At 42.8% G+C, this 17,902-nt stretch overlaps 1 protein-coding gene across 4 annotated transcripts in view; it reads left to right on the top strand.

Moving 5' to 3' along the window:
- SORCS1 (sortilin related VPS10 domain containing receptor 1) overlaps positions 1-17,902 on the top strand; it is a 587,212-nt gene that overhangs the window by 522,831 nt on the left and 46,479 nt on the right. For all 4 annotated transcript variants that reach the window (XM_055081262.1, XM_024121364.1, XM_024121365.1 and 1 more), the window contains exons 19-20: positions 7,397-7,583; positions 15,333-15,466. In XM_055081262.1, the coding sequence (XP_054937237.1) occupies positions 7,397-7,583; positions 15,333-15,466 (321 nt within the window). The remainder of the gene's footprint in view (positions 1-7,396; positions 7,584-15,332; positions 15,467-17,902) is intronic.

Here is a 17,902-nt window from a genome sequence, read left to right as displayed (position 1 = left end):
AGGGAGGTTATATGGGGATATATGTATATGTATAGCTGATTCACTTTGTTATAAAGCAGAAACTAACACACCATTGTAAAGCAATTATACTCCAATAAAGATGTTAAAAAAATAAAAATAAAAAGCTATATATAACAAAAATATTAAAATTTTTTTAAAAAGATTCAGTGAGAAACTATAGAGAGAAATGCTGTTATTATTTCTGGGACAGAAAACTTTTGAGAAATGTTCTCTCTCTTTTCCCTTAGTGACCATCAGGGGATGTTCTAGAACAATCTTAGCTAACACAATTCACGTAATAAGTCACATGCCAGAGGTTGGTCTTACTGAATAAGCACAAGGGGGATAGCGCTTCTCTCCATGAACTCCTTTCCACCTGCTGTCAAAATCTCTTCTTTGGAGGCCAGAGCAACATTATACCATAGTTATCTCCTTTTCTGTTTCTTCTTGAGACTCAGCCATAAAAAGCCTTGCCAGTCTAAGTCTAAAGTTGCTAACCTGAGTCGCATACCCTGGAGTAGGACATGCAAGGCAAAGGTGGATTATTTTTTGTTTTTCTAATTTATTTTATTGAAGTATAGTTGATTTATGCTGTTATGTTAATTTCTGATGTACAGCAAAATGATTCTGTTATACATGTATATACATTCTTTTTCATATTCTTTTCCATTATGGTTTATCACAGGATGTTAAATATAGTTCCCCATACTATACAGTAGGACCTTATTGTTTATCCATTCAATATAATAGCTTGCATCTGCTATTCCCAAACTCCCCCAGCCCCCACCCCCTTGGCAACCACAAGTCTGTTCTCTATGTCTGTGAGTCTGTTTCTGTTTCACAGATAAGTTCATCTGTGTCATATTTTAGATTCTACATATAACTGATATATGGTATTTGTCTTTCTCTTTCTGACTTACTTCACTTAGTATGATAATCTCTAGGTCCATCCATGTGGCTGCAAATGGTATTACTTCATTCTTTTTTATGGCTGAGTAGTATTCCATTGTATATATGTACCACATCTTCTTTATCCATTCCTCTGTCGATGGACATTTAAGTTGTTTCCATGTCTTGGCTATTGTGAATATTCCTGCTATAAACATAGGGGTGCCTGTATCTTTTTGAATTATAGCTTTGTCCAGATGTATGCCTAGGAGTAGGATTGCTGGATCATATGGCAGCTCTATTTTTAGTTTGTTGAGGAAGGTCTATACTGTTTTCCATAGTGACTGCACCAATTTACCTTCCCAAAATGTGGATTATTTTTATTTCACACTCCCCATCCTGCCCAAATACCTTTAGCCATAAGAAGAAAGACTGAAATGTCTGACTTTTGTTTCTGGCATTTAATGCCCCTAGTGATATCTTTGTTCAAATACTGTGGTCAAAAAACATTAAAATAACAGTAGAAATCCAAGACCAAAGTCAGCTGTATCTCATGATCAATCTAATCAATGTCTGTGTTACCTCCTGGTTATTTCCTATATACTTAATATTTAAATGTTTATAGTAACAGTAGGGATAACGTATTGTGTTTTGTGATGTTTCTTATGTTATCCCCTACTCCACCGCTTCTTTTCAATTTGGTGAAATCTTTATTGCCTCTCCTTTACTCCTCTCTTTTAACCCTGCTGATCTTCCTCTACCCCTCACTTCACTTCACCCCTGGGGTGATCAGTGTTAACAGGCTGGGTTGTTTTAACCAGCACATTTATGCTCATGCAAACACATACAGACTTACAGTACTTGTGTTATTTTATGCATTTAAAACTAGGTTATACTATAGGTGTTTCACTTCAATGTATTTTTTCTGCATAAACTGTAAGGCACCTTCCAGGACTGAATTTCAGTAAAACCTGAGTCAGGCTCACCCTCGAGCTTTGCAAGGACCAGCCTCTGACGAACGAGTCCAGTTTCTATCTGCAGTGGGTCCCTAATGCCTTCAGGTGGGTCTTGGACTGTGGCTGTGAGTGTTGAGTTACTGTAGCATTTGCTTTCCCATTTTTCTCTGAAGCGCTGTTACAGGACCTGATAGGTTCACACACCTTTCATTTCTCAGGTTAAAGTTGGCTTCATTGTGGCCATTTGATATATTTGTTTTTCTATTACAGAAGCCAGTGCTGCCCTTGGAGAATCCCTGTGTGGATTTCACGTGGCTTTTGTGCCTTTCTTGGGCACTTCTTTTGAGCTAGTACTCTCGGTTCTGTGTCTATATTAGGGCATGTGGCTAAATGGCATTAGGTCTAAAGAATTTTATGTGACAGTCTAGATATTTCCCAGCCTAGGTTGTGTTTCGGGAATAACTTGTCATTAGATTCAAGTACCTCTTGATACACAAGATTTTCCTGATTACTGATTATGAATGCCTATCATTTCCCATATTCTCTAACTTATTTATGGCTTGAACATGACACTGCTTCACCAGAGGGAGGACATAAGGGTAGTGTATGGAGTTCACAACAACCCTTCTTTCCACTTATAAGCAAAAATATTGTCGGAGGGGGAAACGGTCAAAGCCAGGAATAGAGTCTAAACAAGAAAAGAAAGTGAGGCTTGCCTTTGTTATCACCTTTCTCTCACTCTAAAAGGCATTGCAAGTAAATTCCAATGAAAGGAACTCAACAAGGACTGAGCTGCAAGGATAAAGCTAAACCACAAATCATCTTAGACCTGTTTTTAAGCCTCTCACCAGCTATGGGACTTTTGGCATCTTGGTTAACCTGTTTGTGCTCCAGTTCTCCTGGTATAGCAAATAGAAATAACATCTTCCCTTGGTGTCTCCCAGAGATCCTAACAGCCAAATGAGATAATATATAAGAAAGCACTTTAATGAACAAGCGTGGTAGAAATGCACAATATTCAAAATTTATTTTTTCTTTTTTAAAATGTCAAAATGTATTGAACAGAAAAGAATCATCTGCAAGCACTGTGTTAGGTACTGAAGATGCAGGCCTTAAGGGTACATCTCAGCCCTGTATACAAACTACCTTCATACTATCCAGCAACTCGTTTTCCTAGAGAACTGACCTTGACAGAGTGTGTCGTGGAACTTTTGTGATTGTGCAGCAGTCACTAACACTGAGTTTAGTTCTTCCATTCCTGGCTCTATTAATACATCCTTAGCACTTAGAATCCTAAAACATCCTGGGAAAACTTTCAGCATTGTGCCAAGGTGGAATAGGAATGGCATCAGCTTGTGTTGTACTGTATTCATCTTTAGATGAGTTAGGTCACGAGAAAACCTAACGTTCAACAGTCTGAACCAGTGGCCCTCAACCTTTGGTGCACCCCAGCATCAGCTCTGGACATTTTTCAGGCCACAGCAGGATGGAGCATCCTCCCCAGAGGTCCCAAACCAGGAAGTGGGTCTTGGATGATAACTGGACATCAGTTTTTTTTTCTTTTAATTTCTATGCGAGATTTTGATATCAAAGGCTGAGATGCATTGATTTCAAAACGAGTAAACTATGGGAATTAATTTAGCAGGAAGGTGAATGTAATTTCCTGTTGCAACTCATATATCAATCTACCTATCATCTACCCTGAACTATCGCCTAATTGGCTTCCCAGAATACTTGGGCCTCCTTCCAGTGCATCCTCCATATTGTAGCCAGAGTGATCTTTTTGAATTAAAAATATTATCATGCCATCTTCCCCCACACCCCTGCTTCAAACACTGATGTCTTCCCATCGCTCTTAGGAGAAAGATGGAAGTCAGAAACTCGGCCGCCAAGTCCTAAAATGTCATCGTCCAGTCTAATTTCACATGTTCCTACTGTGCCTGTATCGTTAGCTTCCTTTAACTGTATCACCCCCTTCTGCCACAGGGCCCTTGCACACCTGGTTCCTGTTGTCCCCGTTGCCTGAACTCCTCACCTCCATCTCTCTCGCTCATGTCCTTTGTTTGGTTAATTTCTTTCTTTCAGGCCTTCTCAGCTCAGATATCACTTCTTCCTGAAGCCTTTCTTTTTTTTTCTTTTTAAAATTTATTTTATTTATTTATTTTTGGCTGCGTTGGGTCTTCGTTGCTGCGTGCAGGCTTTCTCTAGTTGCGGCGAGCTACTCTTTGTTGCAGTGCACCGGCTTCTCACTGCGGTGGCTTCTCTTGTTGAGGAGCATGGTCTCTAGGTGCAACGGCTCAGTAGTTGTGGCTCATGGCCACAGCAGTTGTGGTGCACGGGCTTAGTTGCTCCATCGCATGTGGGATCTTCCCAGACTAGGGCTTGAACCCGTCCATGTCCCCTGCATTGGCAGGCGGATTGTTAACCACTGCACCCCCAGGGAAGCCCCTTGAAGCCTTTCTTGAAGTTCTCAATCGGGTTAGGTTTTCAGCTCTCTACTTCTCCCTGCTGTACAAGCTTACAATGCCATGGACCTCTGACATCATCCCCTAGAATAGCTTTTTATTTATTTTTGTGATTATTAAAGTCCATCTGTCTCACCAGTAGTTTTTTTGCTCAAGAAAGCCCAGACCACATCTGTTTTGTTTGGTTGGTTATAATTTACTTAACAGCATTTTCTCTATTTAGTACCTGACACAAGATAGACACCTAATAAATATCTGTCATTGGTCTAATTAATGAATGACCAGAAGAAAGAATGACCCCATTAATGCAGGGCAGGCATACCTAATCAAATGGTGACCTAGGACTTAGGAATTCTTGCCTTTGTCCTGTTCCTTATTCTCTAAAAGGAGTTGGTATCCCTGCCTGAGATGGTCATTGCAGCCCAAGGAAGTCAGAGGTTGATGATAGGTGAGCCCCAAAGTGATGCAGCTACAAGTGTGTTAGGTTTTTCAAGCACCTGAGAGCCCCTGACGGCAAAGGCACGAGATCCAGTGTGTTCCACTTGAGTGGGCAAAGCTACAACAAGCAGGGGTGAATCTGCCGTCTTCAGCTGTCAGACTTGGCCCCTGGGTGCTCTCTTCTCCTTGTGCAGAACACCAAGCCCAGAGGCCTGCGCCCACATCAGGAGGCCTTGGGGGATTGGGGGATTCCATGTCTTTACCCACTGGGGCTCTCAGATGGGTGGTAAACCTAATATACATATATCTGTATATCTATATTTCCATCCCTGTACCTGACCTAATATTCTAAAAGCCTGGCTCCTCCACTCTATTGGCAGCCCTACTGATGCACTAGTCCAAATGCCGTGAGGCTCCCTCCTTTCACCTGTTAGGTACACAGAGAACATTGTCCACCGTGGAGAATTAGGAATGCTATCAGGCCAACAGCCAGTGGACATCCAGACAGAACTTGGGAGGAGTTTCAAGTAACTGACAAGAGGTCTAAGTCCAGGGCCACTCAAGGAGAGTGGTGAATACCAGACAGAAAGAGCAAGGCAAGGTAGACTCGAGCAGTGGCAGCCAAAGCTGTACTTTCCCCAGTCACGGGGGTAGCTGCTCTCTCTGTGGAGGCCGAAGTAGAATCAGCTGAGAGGCTAATCTCCCTTCTTTCTTCTTGCAAATGGTGACGCTACCTGATGTCCACTCTGTCTCCACAAAGAGCCCTATACCTCTCTTTCCCTCTCTGTCTGTCTCTCAACCTCTTTCTCAGAAACTATGTTGCTTGTTTCATTCCATAGATAACCTGGTTAAGCCTAGCTACTCCTGGTATTTCCCTGAGACACTTGTCCCAAATAACGTGAGTAGATTTTAAGGTGGGCTCTTCCTCCATGCCCAAACCCAGGATTGGCTGGCAGCAACTCTGTTGAAAATACAGAAAACATGGGAGGAAACTGACCAAAAACAGAATGAGAAATTGATCAGTCCAATTTGCTTGTCCAAATGAAGGACAAGTCAGCAAAAATGGCTGACATTTATATTTATTAGTAAAGGGAATTCAAGTAATTGCACAATGTCTGGGCTTGTGGATATTTGTTTCATAATTTTGAAAGGAGTTTCTTTTTCCCACCTTAGGGGAGAATTTTTGCCCAAGTCCTTACTGAGAGTTAGCTGCTGTGTAGCCCCTCACACAGTGCTTGGCTGGGCACAGATCAGAAGAGTAGGTCACATAGATTCATAGGATTTGAATTGCTTTTCCTTTCCCTATGAATTAATCTTTTAAATGTCAGCATTTTAAACTTGCCCTTTTCAAAAAATATGATACCATATGAACCTTACTTAATTGAAAATACATTTCTATTTCAAAGGTTTTTTTGTTTTCTTCCCCACCCCCAAAATGGGAAAAGCTAACGAAACAAGCAAAAAACCTTGTTAAAGGATGGGCTGTCTGTGAGGGATGCTGGGTTTTGTCAGTTTTTCTAAGAAACTTTATTCCTTAAGAATCTCAACCAATTCCACAGGCTATTTTTTTTTTCACAGGTTTGGGATTTTATAAAGCAGACTTTATCTTCTCCTGCTTACTGGTGGGAAATTTAGAATCATATGATTCCAGTCAAGCTTCAAAAGGGACATAGCAAGTCTTTTACAGCTGCACTGTTTTTTACAGTCATTCATTTTGGTGTCGAATTTTACAGATTACTGATTACTCACATGTCTTCTGTAACAACCTTTGAGTTCAGATGGTAAGATATTAATATGCCCATTTCACAGATTAGGTAACTGAGACCAAAGGAGACTGAATGACTTGCATGAAGTCATCCAGCCGGTTAATGGAACAACAGGATTAGAGCTGGGAGGAGCTGTCAATGCTTTACCCACCTATAATGAATGAAACCCAAGTCCAGAGCAATGGGTTCAAATCCCAAGACTGCTGCTAACTAGCTGTGGTAACCCTGAGCAAATGGTGAAAACTTTCTTCACTTCAGCTTCCTCATCTGTAAAATGAACAAACATTGCCCACTTTTCTCGAGACTGAGATTCTGTGAAGAATAAAATGAGATCATTTTGATAGTACAAAATCCTGAAATGTAAACAAAATAACCATCATTATCGTAATAATAAGGCTGAGTCCAGTGTCATATCATGTGTAAGGCAAGACGTCTCCTGTCCTTCCTCCAACACAGTTAGGGAACCAGATATAAAGAAGGGGATTTGGGGGTCCAGAACACATGGGAAGTGGTCCTTGGTTATGTCAGGGAGGCTGAATTTTTTAAACTGTGTATGTACATCTTTTATTCATGTGGATGATCAGACTGTAAACAGAGCCTTCAGAGAAACTGAATATCCAATTAGAGCTGATAATCGAACACCTAATTTTGCAAATCTTGAAACTTTGGGGAGTTGGTGCCCTTCAGATTGGGAGAGCATCCATCTTAGTAAACTCCTGTCTGCCCAGGAATGTCACGGGGACCCTGTCACACGGACAGATGCTCCCAGCTATAGGGGTGAACCAGGGCTGCCTTTTGAGCCCAGGGCTCAGGCAAGCCCCAACCCCTGGAGAAGCAGCAGCCAAGCACCTCCGACTCCCCTTCCTCCGATGTTGTCTTTCAGGGTGACGTCCAGAGGACATTCATCCAAGTGGACTTCGGGGATGGCATCGCAGTGTCTTACGTCAACCTCAGCTCCATGGAAGATGGGATCAAACACGTCTATCACAATGTGGGCATTTTCCGAGTGACCGTGCAGGTGGACAACAGTCTGGGGTCTGACAGCGCCGTCCTGTACTTACATGTAACTTGTATGTTATTACTGTTGTTGGTTTATGACATATTTTAGATATCGTGTCCTTTTAAAGATATAATCCAAAATTCCTTATCTAGAAGAGGCTCACTAGTTACCTTTTAGCAGGAGGGGAAAGGAGAGTGAGAGAACCAAGTGGGGAGAAAGCGAGAAGAAACCAGGGTTTAGTTTTGAGTGATCTGGACTCTGGTTTGCTTCAGAGTGTTCTCTTGCACTGACTCCGCCTCTTCCAAATGCTTCTGAGAGACGATACCTGTGTCCGTGCTGGGCCTGAGCAGCTTGCTGGGCTGGTTGATTGAATATGAATTTGTTGGCGTTGCGGGGGTTTCGGGTTTGTTTTTTTTTGTTTTTTGGGTTTTTTTTGGTCAGAAATGTTTGAGAACAATCCCCATTAGCAGAAGTAATGGAATTTCTCCCCATCTGATTTTTTTTTTCTCTTCCCATGGTATATCTCATTATTAATAATTCTTTTAGACTTTTGTTCCTTTTTTAAAAAAAGAGTATGTTTCCTGGACTTTGATCTGTGATGATTTGGTCCTAGAAGGTGGCATAGAGGGAAAGAGGGTAAACAATGTTAAGGAAGCTACATTTAGAAATAGTTTCAAAAAGTATTAAAGCGTTTCCCCCATTGAGGAGTTCAAAGGTGTCCTAACGAGACAATGATACCTCCTAAGCTGTGTTTGGTAAAAATGTTTGCCATGAATGCCTCTTATGCTTGGTGTATGGGTGTCCCCAGACAGACATAGGACTTGTTTAGATTGCTGGATAAATGGTTTGCTTTTAAACGAAAGTTAGCCCCTTTATATGAATGGTCACGTTCAGATTCCAAGTTCTAGGCCAGGAGTATTAAGGCTAGGCAGTATTCCATGCCTCTCACCTGACTTTTGTGCATTGAACCAAACTGAGCACAGAAAGTACCAAGCAGAATCTCTTTTGTTAAGCTGCTGTGATCCAGTGGGTGGATAAGACTATTTAGGGGTCCCCAAGAGACTGTTCCTTACTGAGGTTTCCTGCCCTGTCAGTCACTCTTGATCCTTATCTCCTGTACACTCAGGACCCAAGTGCTTCAAAGAAACACAGCCATCCTTCTTTGAGTTTAAACAGAGTTCTGCAAGATTCCCACTATGCCAACTCCACCTCCCCCTTTTCAGCTAACATTTGTTAAGCTCTTACTGTGGGCCAGGCTTTGTGCTAAACATGTTCTTTATGTATATGATCTTCCTTTTCAAAACAACCCTATGAAGTAGGCACTATTAGAAACACCACCTTGCAAAGAACAGTGAGGGTCAGAAAGCTTAAATCACCCATTTGAAGTTGCAGACGTACTGTCTGGCAGAGCCAGGCTTCAGACTCAGGTCTCCCTGCCTCCAGAATCCCAGAGCTTGGCCACTAGGTTATTATCAGTGCCTGTGCTGGCTTGGGGTTAGAGGATCCAAGTCTCCATCAGCCCTTATTCGCCTCCACATCTTTGCGCATCATCCCAAAGGAATGTGAACATTTAGATTAGAGGCAGTGTCCTGGCTGTACCACTACATATGTTCCAGATGCATTTCCCAGGCTCTCTTCCGGCTGACTGCCGCTTTTCAGCTGTCCTAGATAGCCTTCCCGGAGTTGCCTCTTACTAAAAATAATCCCTCCCTATATGTCAGGATCTATAAGGACAAAAGTCATAATATCCTAAGACTAATCCTGAAATGTTTAAAAACTACATCACAAACCTTGGTCATTAGTGACAAAAATAAATGGCAACATAAATGGCAGTACATTTGCTGAGAATGGCTGCCTACCTGGCAGCTTACCATTCTGCACAGCTTATTCTGTAAGGCGGATTTTTGTTAAAGATCTACTCTCCTGAAGAATTACGGTTATTATATTCCATATCCCGTATATGTATTAAACGTCCCTGGACTCTAAGCTTGTGTCAATACTGATTTAAAATTCAGCAACAGCTTTTCGTCTCAATTTCTCAGGCTTTCCCATAGAGTCATCCATAGCTCCCCATCCTGGTTGCCCTGTGGACTCTTCTTCACCTTACATATAATCGTATCCCATGAGGGAAACTTACCTCTCCTGGTTCTCTCGTGGGCTTACTGAATCCTGGGAAGGAAAACAGCACAGAGTTTGCCTCTGCTTCAGGTTAAGGGTTACTGAAGCCATGACTTCTGAAAGAAATGAGCTGCTCCGTACACTTGCAATTTTTTTCATCTCATTAGCCTGATTGAACGGCTTAAGTGATTTGACCTTAACCTCAGTAGCAGGTGATTTGTAATGGAAAGTTCTGATTTTAATTTTGTCAGACTCATCTTGGGTTAAGTGGTTGGATAAGCAGGCCTCATATCATGGGACCCCTTTCTAAGCCTGGTCTTGGGGACAAGAATTAGCTTTTTATACGAACTATATGAAAGCAGGATTATTTTTAAAGTTTTCATTAATTCACATACATATAAAGGCCTTGGCATTAGCATTGCCAGCAGGTTCTGACGTGTTTGCTAGGGCTTCTCTCCTGAAGGGCCCGTCGTGCTTTACTGTGCATATGAACTTCTTTGCTTATTCTCACACCTCTACCATGATGGGCAACATTTGGCCTTCCTTTCATGTGGGAAAAGCAAGGATTAGAGAAGTACTATGATTTGACACTATTTTACACTAAGAGGAAGTCACGGTAAAAATCATAATTGACTTACATTCCCCCTGCTCTCAAATACAGAGAGTAACATGGCAATTTTTAGTGCCATGGTGGCAGGATAGTGAAGGGATATATGGCTTTGTAGGAAAAACAAAAACAAGCACTGGACTGAGTTGGGAGTTGTTGGGTCCAGATGCTGGCCTGAACTCCTAGCTGAGTTACTGCCTTTTTCTGAAACTAGTTTTTCTCCTCCATCATGTGAGGAGTGCATGTCTTGTTTCTCAAAGGTTCTATCAAGCAACTCATGCTGTGCCCTGTCAACTGGCCATGCTTGGTTTTCCATCATCACGGTGCAGCCTGTGCATTTGTGTTTAGTGGGTTCTGAGCAACAACTCAGCTCAGCTTACCAAAGCCTGCCCTCTGCCGTTCTCATCCAACCCCCCTCCTCTTCCCCAGGGCTCTTCCAGAAAACCCCACGACCTGTCTTGAACACATACTTCCTCCACTTTCCAGTTCAAAAAGGTGCTTTGATTCTAAATCAGAAGTTCTTAAATACTAATTTACAAAGGTCGTCAGAAGCAAACGGAGATGATGTTCCTGCTGTAATGTTTCCAGGATGGGGAGGCTCTCTCTGGGCAGCTGAGTAATCTGTTGTAGCCTGACAGTTGAGAATTCCTTGAGGAGTGTATTCACTGTGCTCCGCTGGTTTGCAAACTAATTAGACACGGGGTGCAGCCAGGGTTGCCTTCAACTGGATGGAGCAGAGAATTTAAAGGACATGTAGATTTCTGCTCAGAAGTCTGCCCTATCTCAGCCAGTCTTGCAGGAAAAAGAAAAAAAAAAATCACTGAAGATTGTGCAAACTTGCAGAATAGGAGGTGATAAAAAAGTGAGGTGGATTTTCCGATACTTCCCGAACCTCTCTTCTCAACTACCCCGTTACATAGGAGCCCTTTGCAGATGTCTTTCTGTCCCCATCTTAGGGTAAAGTGATCAGTGTCTTGAAAACCTGTGTAGCTTTGTAACTATTCACACGATGATTATATTGGCCAGTGAATGTCAGACCTGGGTTTTATAAAATGTGGTTAATGAGCCACCTGCTCCAGAATTACATGGTAAAAATATAGTGTCCTGGGCCCCTTTCCAGACCTATTGAATTAGAATTTCTGGCAGTGTGACATCATAATCTGCCTTGAACAGATGAGTGTGATTCTCATGCCCACTGAAGTTTGAGGGACTCTGTTGTAGGAACTCATCTTCACACTTTGAATTTCTTTTATTTCTTCTGGTAGATTTTTTTTAACCTTTCAGATAAACAGCAATATGATACATGCACAATATTTAATTAGATGGTCAGAGGAGGTCTTCAGAACAAATGCCAGAGGCAGGTCACTGATCAGCACGCACAGACACACACACACACACACACACACACACACAGTGTTCAGTCACACAAACAGCACTTGTTCCCTGCAACACAGGAAAACCAAGCAAGAGAAGGGAAACAATTCACACAAGTAATTTCTCCCCTCCTCTCAGCCGCCTTGTGAAGATTCATAAAGAGTAATGCAGCGCCACCTGCTGTCCGTTTTGCTCATTAAAGGCACCTGTCCGAAGAAGCAGTACCTGCCAGCTTGTTCCACTCTCAGCTGAGTGTGACCAGCCAGCTAGCTAGGGGCCTCCAGGGGCTGGAGTTTCACTTCGAAGGCTCTATTAGGGCAGATCACACCCTCTGTGCAGAAAAGCAAGGCTTGAAAGATAGGCTTTGGGGCAACAGGAACCAGGTATATTGAACACATAAAAAGTAGATGAGCCCAAGAGGACTTGGCAATCTGAAAGCGAAATTCCACACATTTGTATGAATGGATGATGTATATACATGCAAGAAGGAACTTATATAAACACACACGGACATTCTTCAGGGCCTAAAGTGATCTGCTGAGTGTCCTGAATACCTGCTAGATCTCATTGGCTTCGGCTCCTTCCCTCCATCTCTTTACTGCTGCTATTCCCTGCCATCCTGGCACCTGACAAGGCACCTCCTCTTCAAGGTCTTTGCCCCACACTCACCCTGGAGCTTCCCCAGTAGATACATGGTTCATTTCTGCATGTTATTCGGGTCGCTGCTCAAATGTCCTTGCTTCCAAGAGACTTTGCTTGACCACCCTATCAAAAATAGCAGGCTCTCACCCACCCCCACTCCTTGCAGGCACTGCCTCTCTTAATGATACATAAGCTCCACCAAGGGCCAGGTGTCCCAGCACCGAGAATCATGCCCAACACGTAATAGCACTCAAAAACTGAGTGAAGGAGTGACCATACTTCAAGACTCAACTTTTGTCATTAACAGGACACACAGGCATCATCCTTTGACCTTTAAAAGAAAAATTGTTGGATGCTCATATGTGAGAGACCAAGATGAACCCTTTTAGGATGGAACTGGCATGTCTCCCAGAGCTTGTCTAGTTCTTGCATCCTAAGCTGATCCATGTAACTCTCATTGGGGAGTCAGGAGGAGTGTCACAGAGGAGGGGGCCCTGGAACTGAGATTTGGAGGTGACAGGTGCCATAAGAAAGGTGTGAAAGCAAAGTCCTCGGGTGGGACAGGGCACCTGCTGGAGCACATCATGTGATGGGGACAGCAAGAGCCATGCAGTAAACAAGAGCCTGTGTTACAAGCATTGCCCAATGCCTGCAACATGTCTAAGTCATCAGGAAGTAGTGACTCTTAATCGCTATTTTGTTAACATGGGTCTTCTCAAGCATTTGTCAGCTGGCCCAGGTTCTGAACTTGAACTGCTTTGGTTCACACCCTGGAATTGAGGAAGGTCACCTTCCTCTGTTCATCTCTGCATGGAGCTAACAGTAGTGCCTACTTCATAAGGTTGTGTGAAGATTAAATGAGAATAAGAAGTCATTCACAGAATATGTGGCACACGGTCGTTGGTCCGTAAACGATGCCCTTTTATTATCTCATTGAACCATTCTGACTTATGATCAACTACTTCTTATCATATGGATTATAAACCAGAAAATCAGTTCTACTCTGTTTGCTGGTCACCAAGCCTCTAATCTATAAAGAAAGAAAAACATGGACAAAAGCAGAAATAGGAAAGTATATGTTTCTGTTCACTTACACAGCCAAAGTTCCAGTACCTGCTACGTCTCAAGAACTGTGCACATCCTTACACATAAATATGAAGGACTCTCGCCCTCCAAAAGTTTGCAGCCTGTGTTCTCTGTATCACAAATTTTAGATCTGTACATGTTAGCTCTCATTATTATTATAATTAGGTAATGGGAATTTTCATCTTGATCAAGTGAGTAGCATGGCTTTCTAGAAAAATCACTCTCACAACAGTTTGAAGGGTGAGAAGGTACATAGTCATTGCTATACATTGTATGAATGTATATATAATACATATATATATATACACGTTATACAGAATGAACTTATGCAAACACACATATACATATTTCAGGGCCAACAAGGCCAACATGCTCTATGTCCTGAATACCTCTGAGATCGCATCTGCTTCCACTTTTTCTCCATTTGTTTCTCTATTTCTTGCTATTCTTTAAACATGGAGAGCCACCTCCTCCTCAAGGTCTTTGTACTTGCTCTGCCCTCGCCCTGGAGCATATATTTTATTCTAAGTGATGGGGCCACCTGGCAGTTGGTCCAACTTATGTATTATAGAGGGAGGCAGGCGTTGAACGCATAGAGCAGGAGGACGGATTAGAGTGGGGAAAGGTTAGAGGCTGGAAAACCTGTAGGAGAGTTTGCACCAGTCCACTTGAGACAGGTGTTTAGTGAATGAACCAGGGCAGGGTGAGAAGAGCTCTACCTGAGAGAGAATTTATGAAACCAAATCAGTGGTTTCCTCCGTGGATATGGATGGCAAAGAAATAAGGAATTGGGATTGACTGTCTGCTTCTGGGTTGTTTCCCCTGGATAAACATTGGTCATTCATCAAGACTGGAGAATACAGATTGGGGGAAAACTGGATTTCTAGGGAACCTTTGGCTGCTAATTGAGTCTGGAGTCAAGAAGGTGGTTTTGGAGCCCTAAGCATATAGTTCACAGTTTAAGGTCAGGGTGTAGATGGTATTACTCAGCAGAAGAGTAGATGGAGGGAGAGAAAGGCCAAAGACAATACCCTAGGAGACACATTAAATGGTCAAGCAGAAGAGGAGGAAGTAATTAAACCAGGTACAAAGGCCTGAGGTACCACATCCTTCTCCACCTCATGGGATGAAGATGGGGATGATGGATTTTTCATGTTCACCTCAAAAGAAAATGCATTTTGTCTGGTAAAAGTAACTCAAAGAGAAGGTCAGGGGTCATAGGATAGGTCTTTAGGGAGAGGATATTTATATCTTCGTGGGTTTGTACATCTGATTAAGGTTTCTGGTCTAACGGGCCTCCATAGGTAGAATCATCCTCTTTTTCAGCTGAACGCATCCTGAGAACCTGAGGACCACAGAGCTCTCTCTGCCCCCTCATGCCTGCCTTTGTCCTGGACACGCTCAACTCAACACCACGCTTACCTAACCGGGTGGCTTTACATACACTCACACAAACACACACTCACAGTTACATACAAACATGCACATATACATACACTCACACACACATTTAAAATCCAGTAAAGAATAAAGAATAATTACATGTAGAATGGTTTGGGGATTTGTATGAGAACCACCACCAACCCCTAACCCCCATCCCACATGGATTCTCGGAGGTTTTCACAATCCTGGTTTACCACCAAGAATATAACTTCTTGGAAACACTTTGCATCTCCCTGTGAAATCTCATATTATGCCTGTTCCTTTAAGGACTTCTTCAATTACTTGTAAGTTTTTAAACTTTTACCCATAAATAACTCAGGTTTTAGGCCTGGAAGAAAGATTGGTAAATGGAAAATGTTGAGACACAACTGTTCACAATACATCCTTTTCCCCAGAGTAGGGACAGCACCCGAGCACTTCCTTCAGGGAACCCGACTGATGGTTGGGAGGCTTCCAGAAGGAATGCGTATTCTCTTCATGTCAGGGAAGTCAGGTGAAGCAGAGAGAGCTCTTCCCTCTCCATGCCTCCTCTCTCCTCTTGTGCCTCAGGTCCCCTGGAGCATGTACACCTGTCTCTTCCCTTCGTCACCACGAAGAACAAAGAGGTCAACGCGACTGCTGTGTTGTGGCCCAGCCAAGTGGGCACGCTCACTTACGTGTGGTGGTACGGAAATAACACCGAGGTGAGTCGGCCTTCCGCACGGGCTTTGTGCGGCTCCACGCAAACTGGCCAGAGCGCAAAAGGGAGAGAAAGTCATGGCTTACGTGACTCAAGAGACTAGAGGTTGTCGCAGCTCCGGGCACAGTGGGCTCCGAGTGCCCCAGTCATCTCGTCAGTCTCTGTCTCTCTCACCACTGCGCCCCTACCTCTTTTTTTTTTTTTTTTTTTTTTAAATTTCTATCGGAGTATAGTGGATTTACAATGTTGTATTCGTTTCAGGTGTACAGCAAAGTGAATCAGTTATACATATGTCCACTCTTTTTTAGATTCTTTTCCCATATGGGTCGTTATTGAGTAGCATTCCCTGTGCTATACAGTAGGTCCTTATATAGTGGATTTACAATGTTGTATTCGTTTCAGGTGTACAGCAAAGTGAATCAGTTATACATATGTCCACTCTTTTTTGGATTCTTTTCCCATATAGGCCATTACAGAGTATCGAGTAGAATTCCCTGTGCTATACAGTAGGTCCTTACTAGTTATCTGTTTTATATATAGTAGTGTACATGCGTTACCTCTGCCTTCCTCTGAGTTAGCCTTCTCCTCCAGTTGGGCTTTGCTCTGCAGTGACCCTTAGCAGGAGCCTGAGCTTTATGCTTGCACAGCTCAGCAGAGAAAACAAGCCATCTTTCCCCTAAGTTCTAACAGAAGTCCCAGAACGGAGTAATGTCGGCCAGGCCTTGACCACAGTGCTGGGGACAGAAACAGAGCTGCTGAAGTCAGCCTCTCTAGATCCATCTAGACCAAGAGAAGGGAGGGAATGGCCCTCAAAAGGAAAAGAGGCCAGTGGACACCAGACAGGCAAGAGCCACAGATGTCTGTGCAACCCAGCTCCCCTCCTTGACCCTCTCACCCTGGATCAGACGCAGCCCCTTCTTTAGCTCAGCTTTCTGTTTTATGTTTCCCCCAAACATTCCCTGTGATCCAAAGTGGACAGCAGTTTCAAAACCAGTAGAAACCTTAGACCTCATTTACTCTGTCCTTCATTTTACAGATGAGAAAGTGAGGACAGGTGAAGTGGCTTCTTCCAATCTCATTCAGCTGCTTCACACAGATCCAAGACCTTCTCAGCCTGCCTGGGTTTTTCTTCCGCGCACACCAGGCTTCATGCTCTGTTTCAGTTTGGAATTCCCTCCATTCTCAGAAATTAAAATTTGCTTGCAAACGTTAGTTAAGGCAGTAGAACTCAGGCCCCGAAGCCTCCCTTCCCAGAGGGCCCTGGGACCAACTGCTCTGGACTGAAAAGCATCATCTCCTTCCAGCAGAGTTGCTTTCACTTGTGACTTTGCTCTTCAAATGCAATGCATCTTATGTGAATACAAATCTTCTACTTCAGAGCTGAGTGTTGGCTTTAACTGGGGCCATAATTTTGCACAAGCCTAGGGAGGAAACCTCTCCTGACACCAGACCTGCTGCATGCCTGACAGTCAAAGGAATCTCTCACTTCTACTGCTGACATAAATCAACTGAAAAGAAACCCTTTTTTATTTCTTATGAAACCATGCATGTAAATTGGGCCCAGAGTGGGCCCACTACCCATAGTAGAAGAAGAGAAATCTATTTATTTGCCTGAAAAATAGTACTAGAAGGTGACAATACTAAACAACTTCTTTTTTTTGTTTTTTCTTAAGCTTTTAGAGGAAAACCAAATTCTCAACAGATTATGTTGAGGAGGCTTCTTTTTTTCAATTTTTTTAAACATCTTTATTGGAGTATAATTGCTTTTCATTGTTGTGATAGTTGCTGCTGTATAACAAAGTGAATCAGCTATACGTATACATATATCCCCATATCCCCTCCCTCTCGTGTCTCCCCCCCACCCTCCCTATCCCACCCCTCTAGGTGGTCAGAAAGCACCGAGCTGATCTCCCTGTGCTATGTGGCTGCTTCCCACTAGCTGTCTGTTTTACATTTGGTAGTATATATATGTCAATGTCACTCTCTCACTACGTCTCAGCTTACCCTTCACCCTCCCCGTGTCCTCAAATCCATTCTCTACGTCTGTGTCTTTATTCCTGTCCTGCCCCTAGGTTCTTCAGAACCACTTTGTTTTTTTTGTTTTTTGTTTTTTTTAGATTCCATGTATATGTGTTAGCATACAGTATTTGTTTTTCTCTTGTTGGCAATCTGTATATCTTCTTTGGAGAAATGTCTGTTTAGGTCTTCTGCCCATTTTTGGATTGGGTTTGTTTTTTTGAGCTGCATGAGTTGCTTGCATATTTTGCAGATTAATCCTTTGTCAGTTGCTTCATTTGCAAATATTTTCTCCCATTCTGAGGGCTGTCTTTTCGTCTTGTTTATGGTTTCCTTTGCTGTGCAAAAGCTTTCAAGTTTCATTAGGTCCCATTTGTTTATTTTTGTTTTTATTTCCATTACTCTAGGAGGTGGATCAAAAAAG

The sequence above is a fragment of the Physeter macrocephalus genome, chromosome 20, assembly GCF_002837175.3.
Source record: "Physeter macrocephalus isolate SW-GA chromosome 20, ASM283717v5, whole genome shotgun sequence".
Classification (NCBI taxonomy): domain Eukaryota; kingdom Metazoa; phylum Chordata; class Mammalia; order Artiodactyla; family Physeteridae; genus Physeter; species Physeter macrocephalus.
This window is presented reverse-complemented; position numbering and strand designations above follow the sequence as displayed.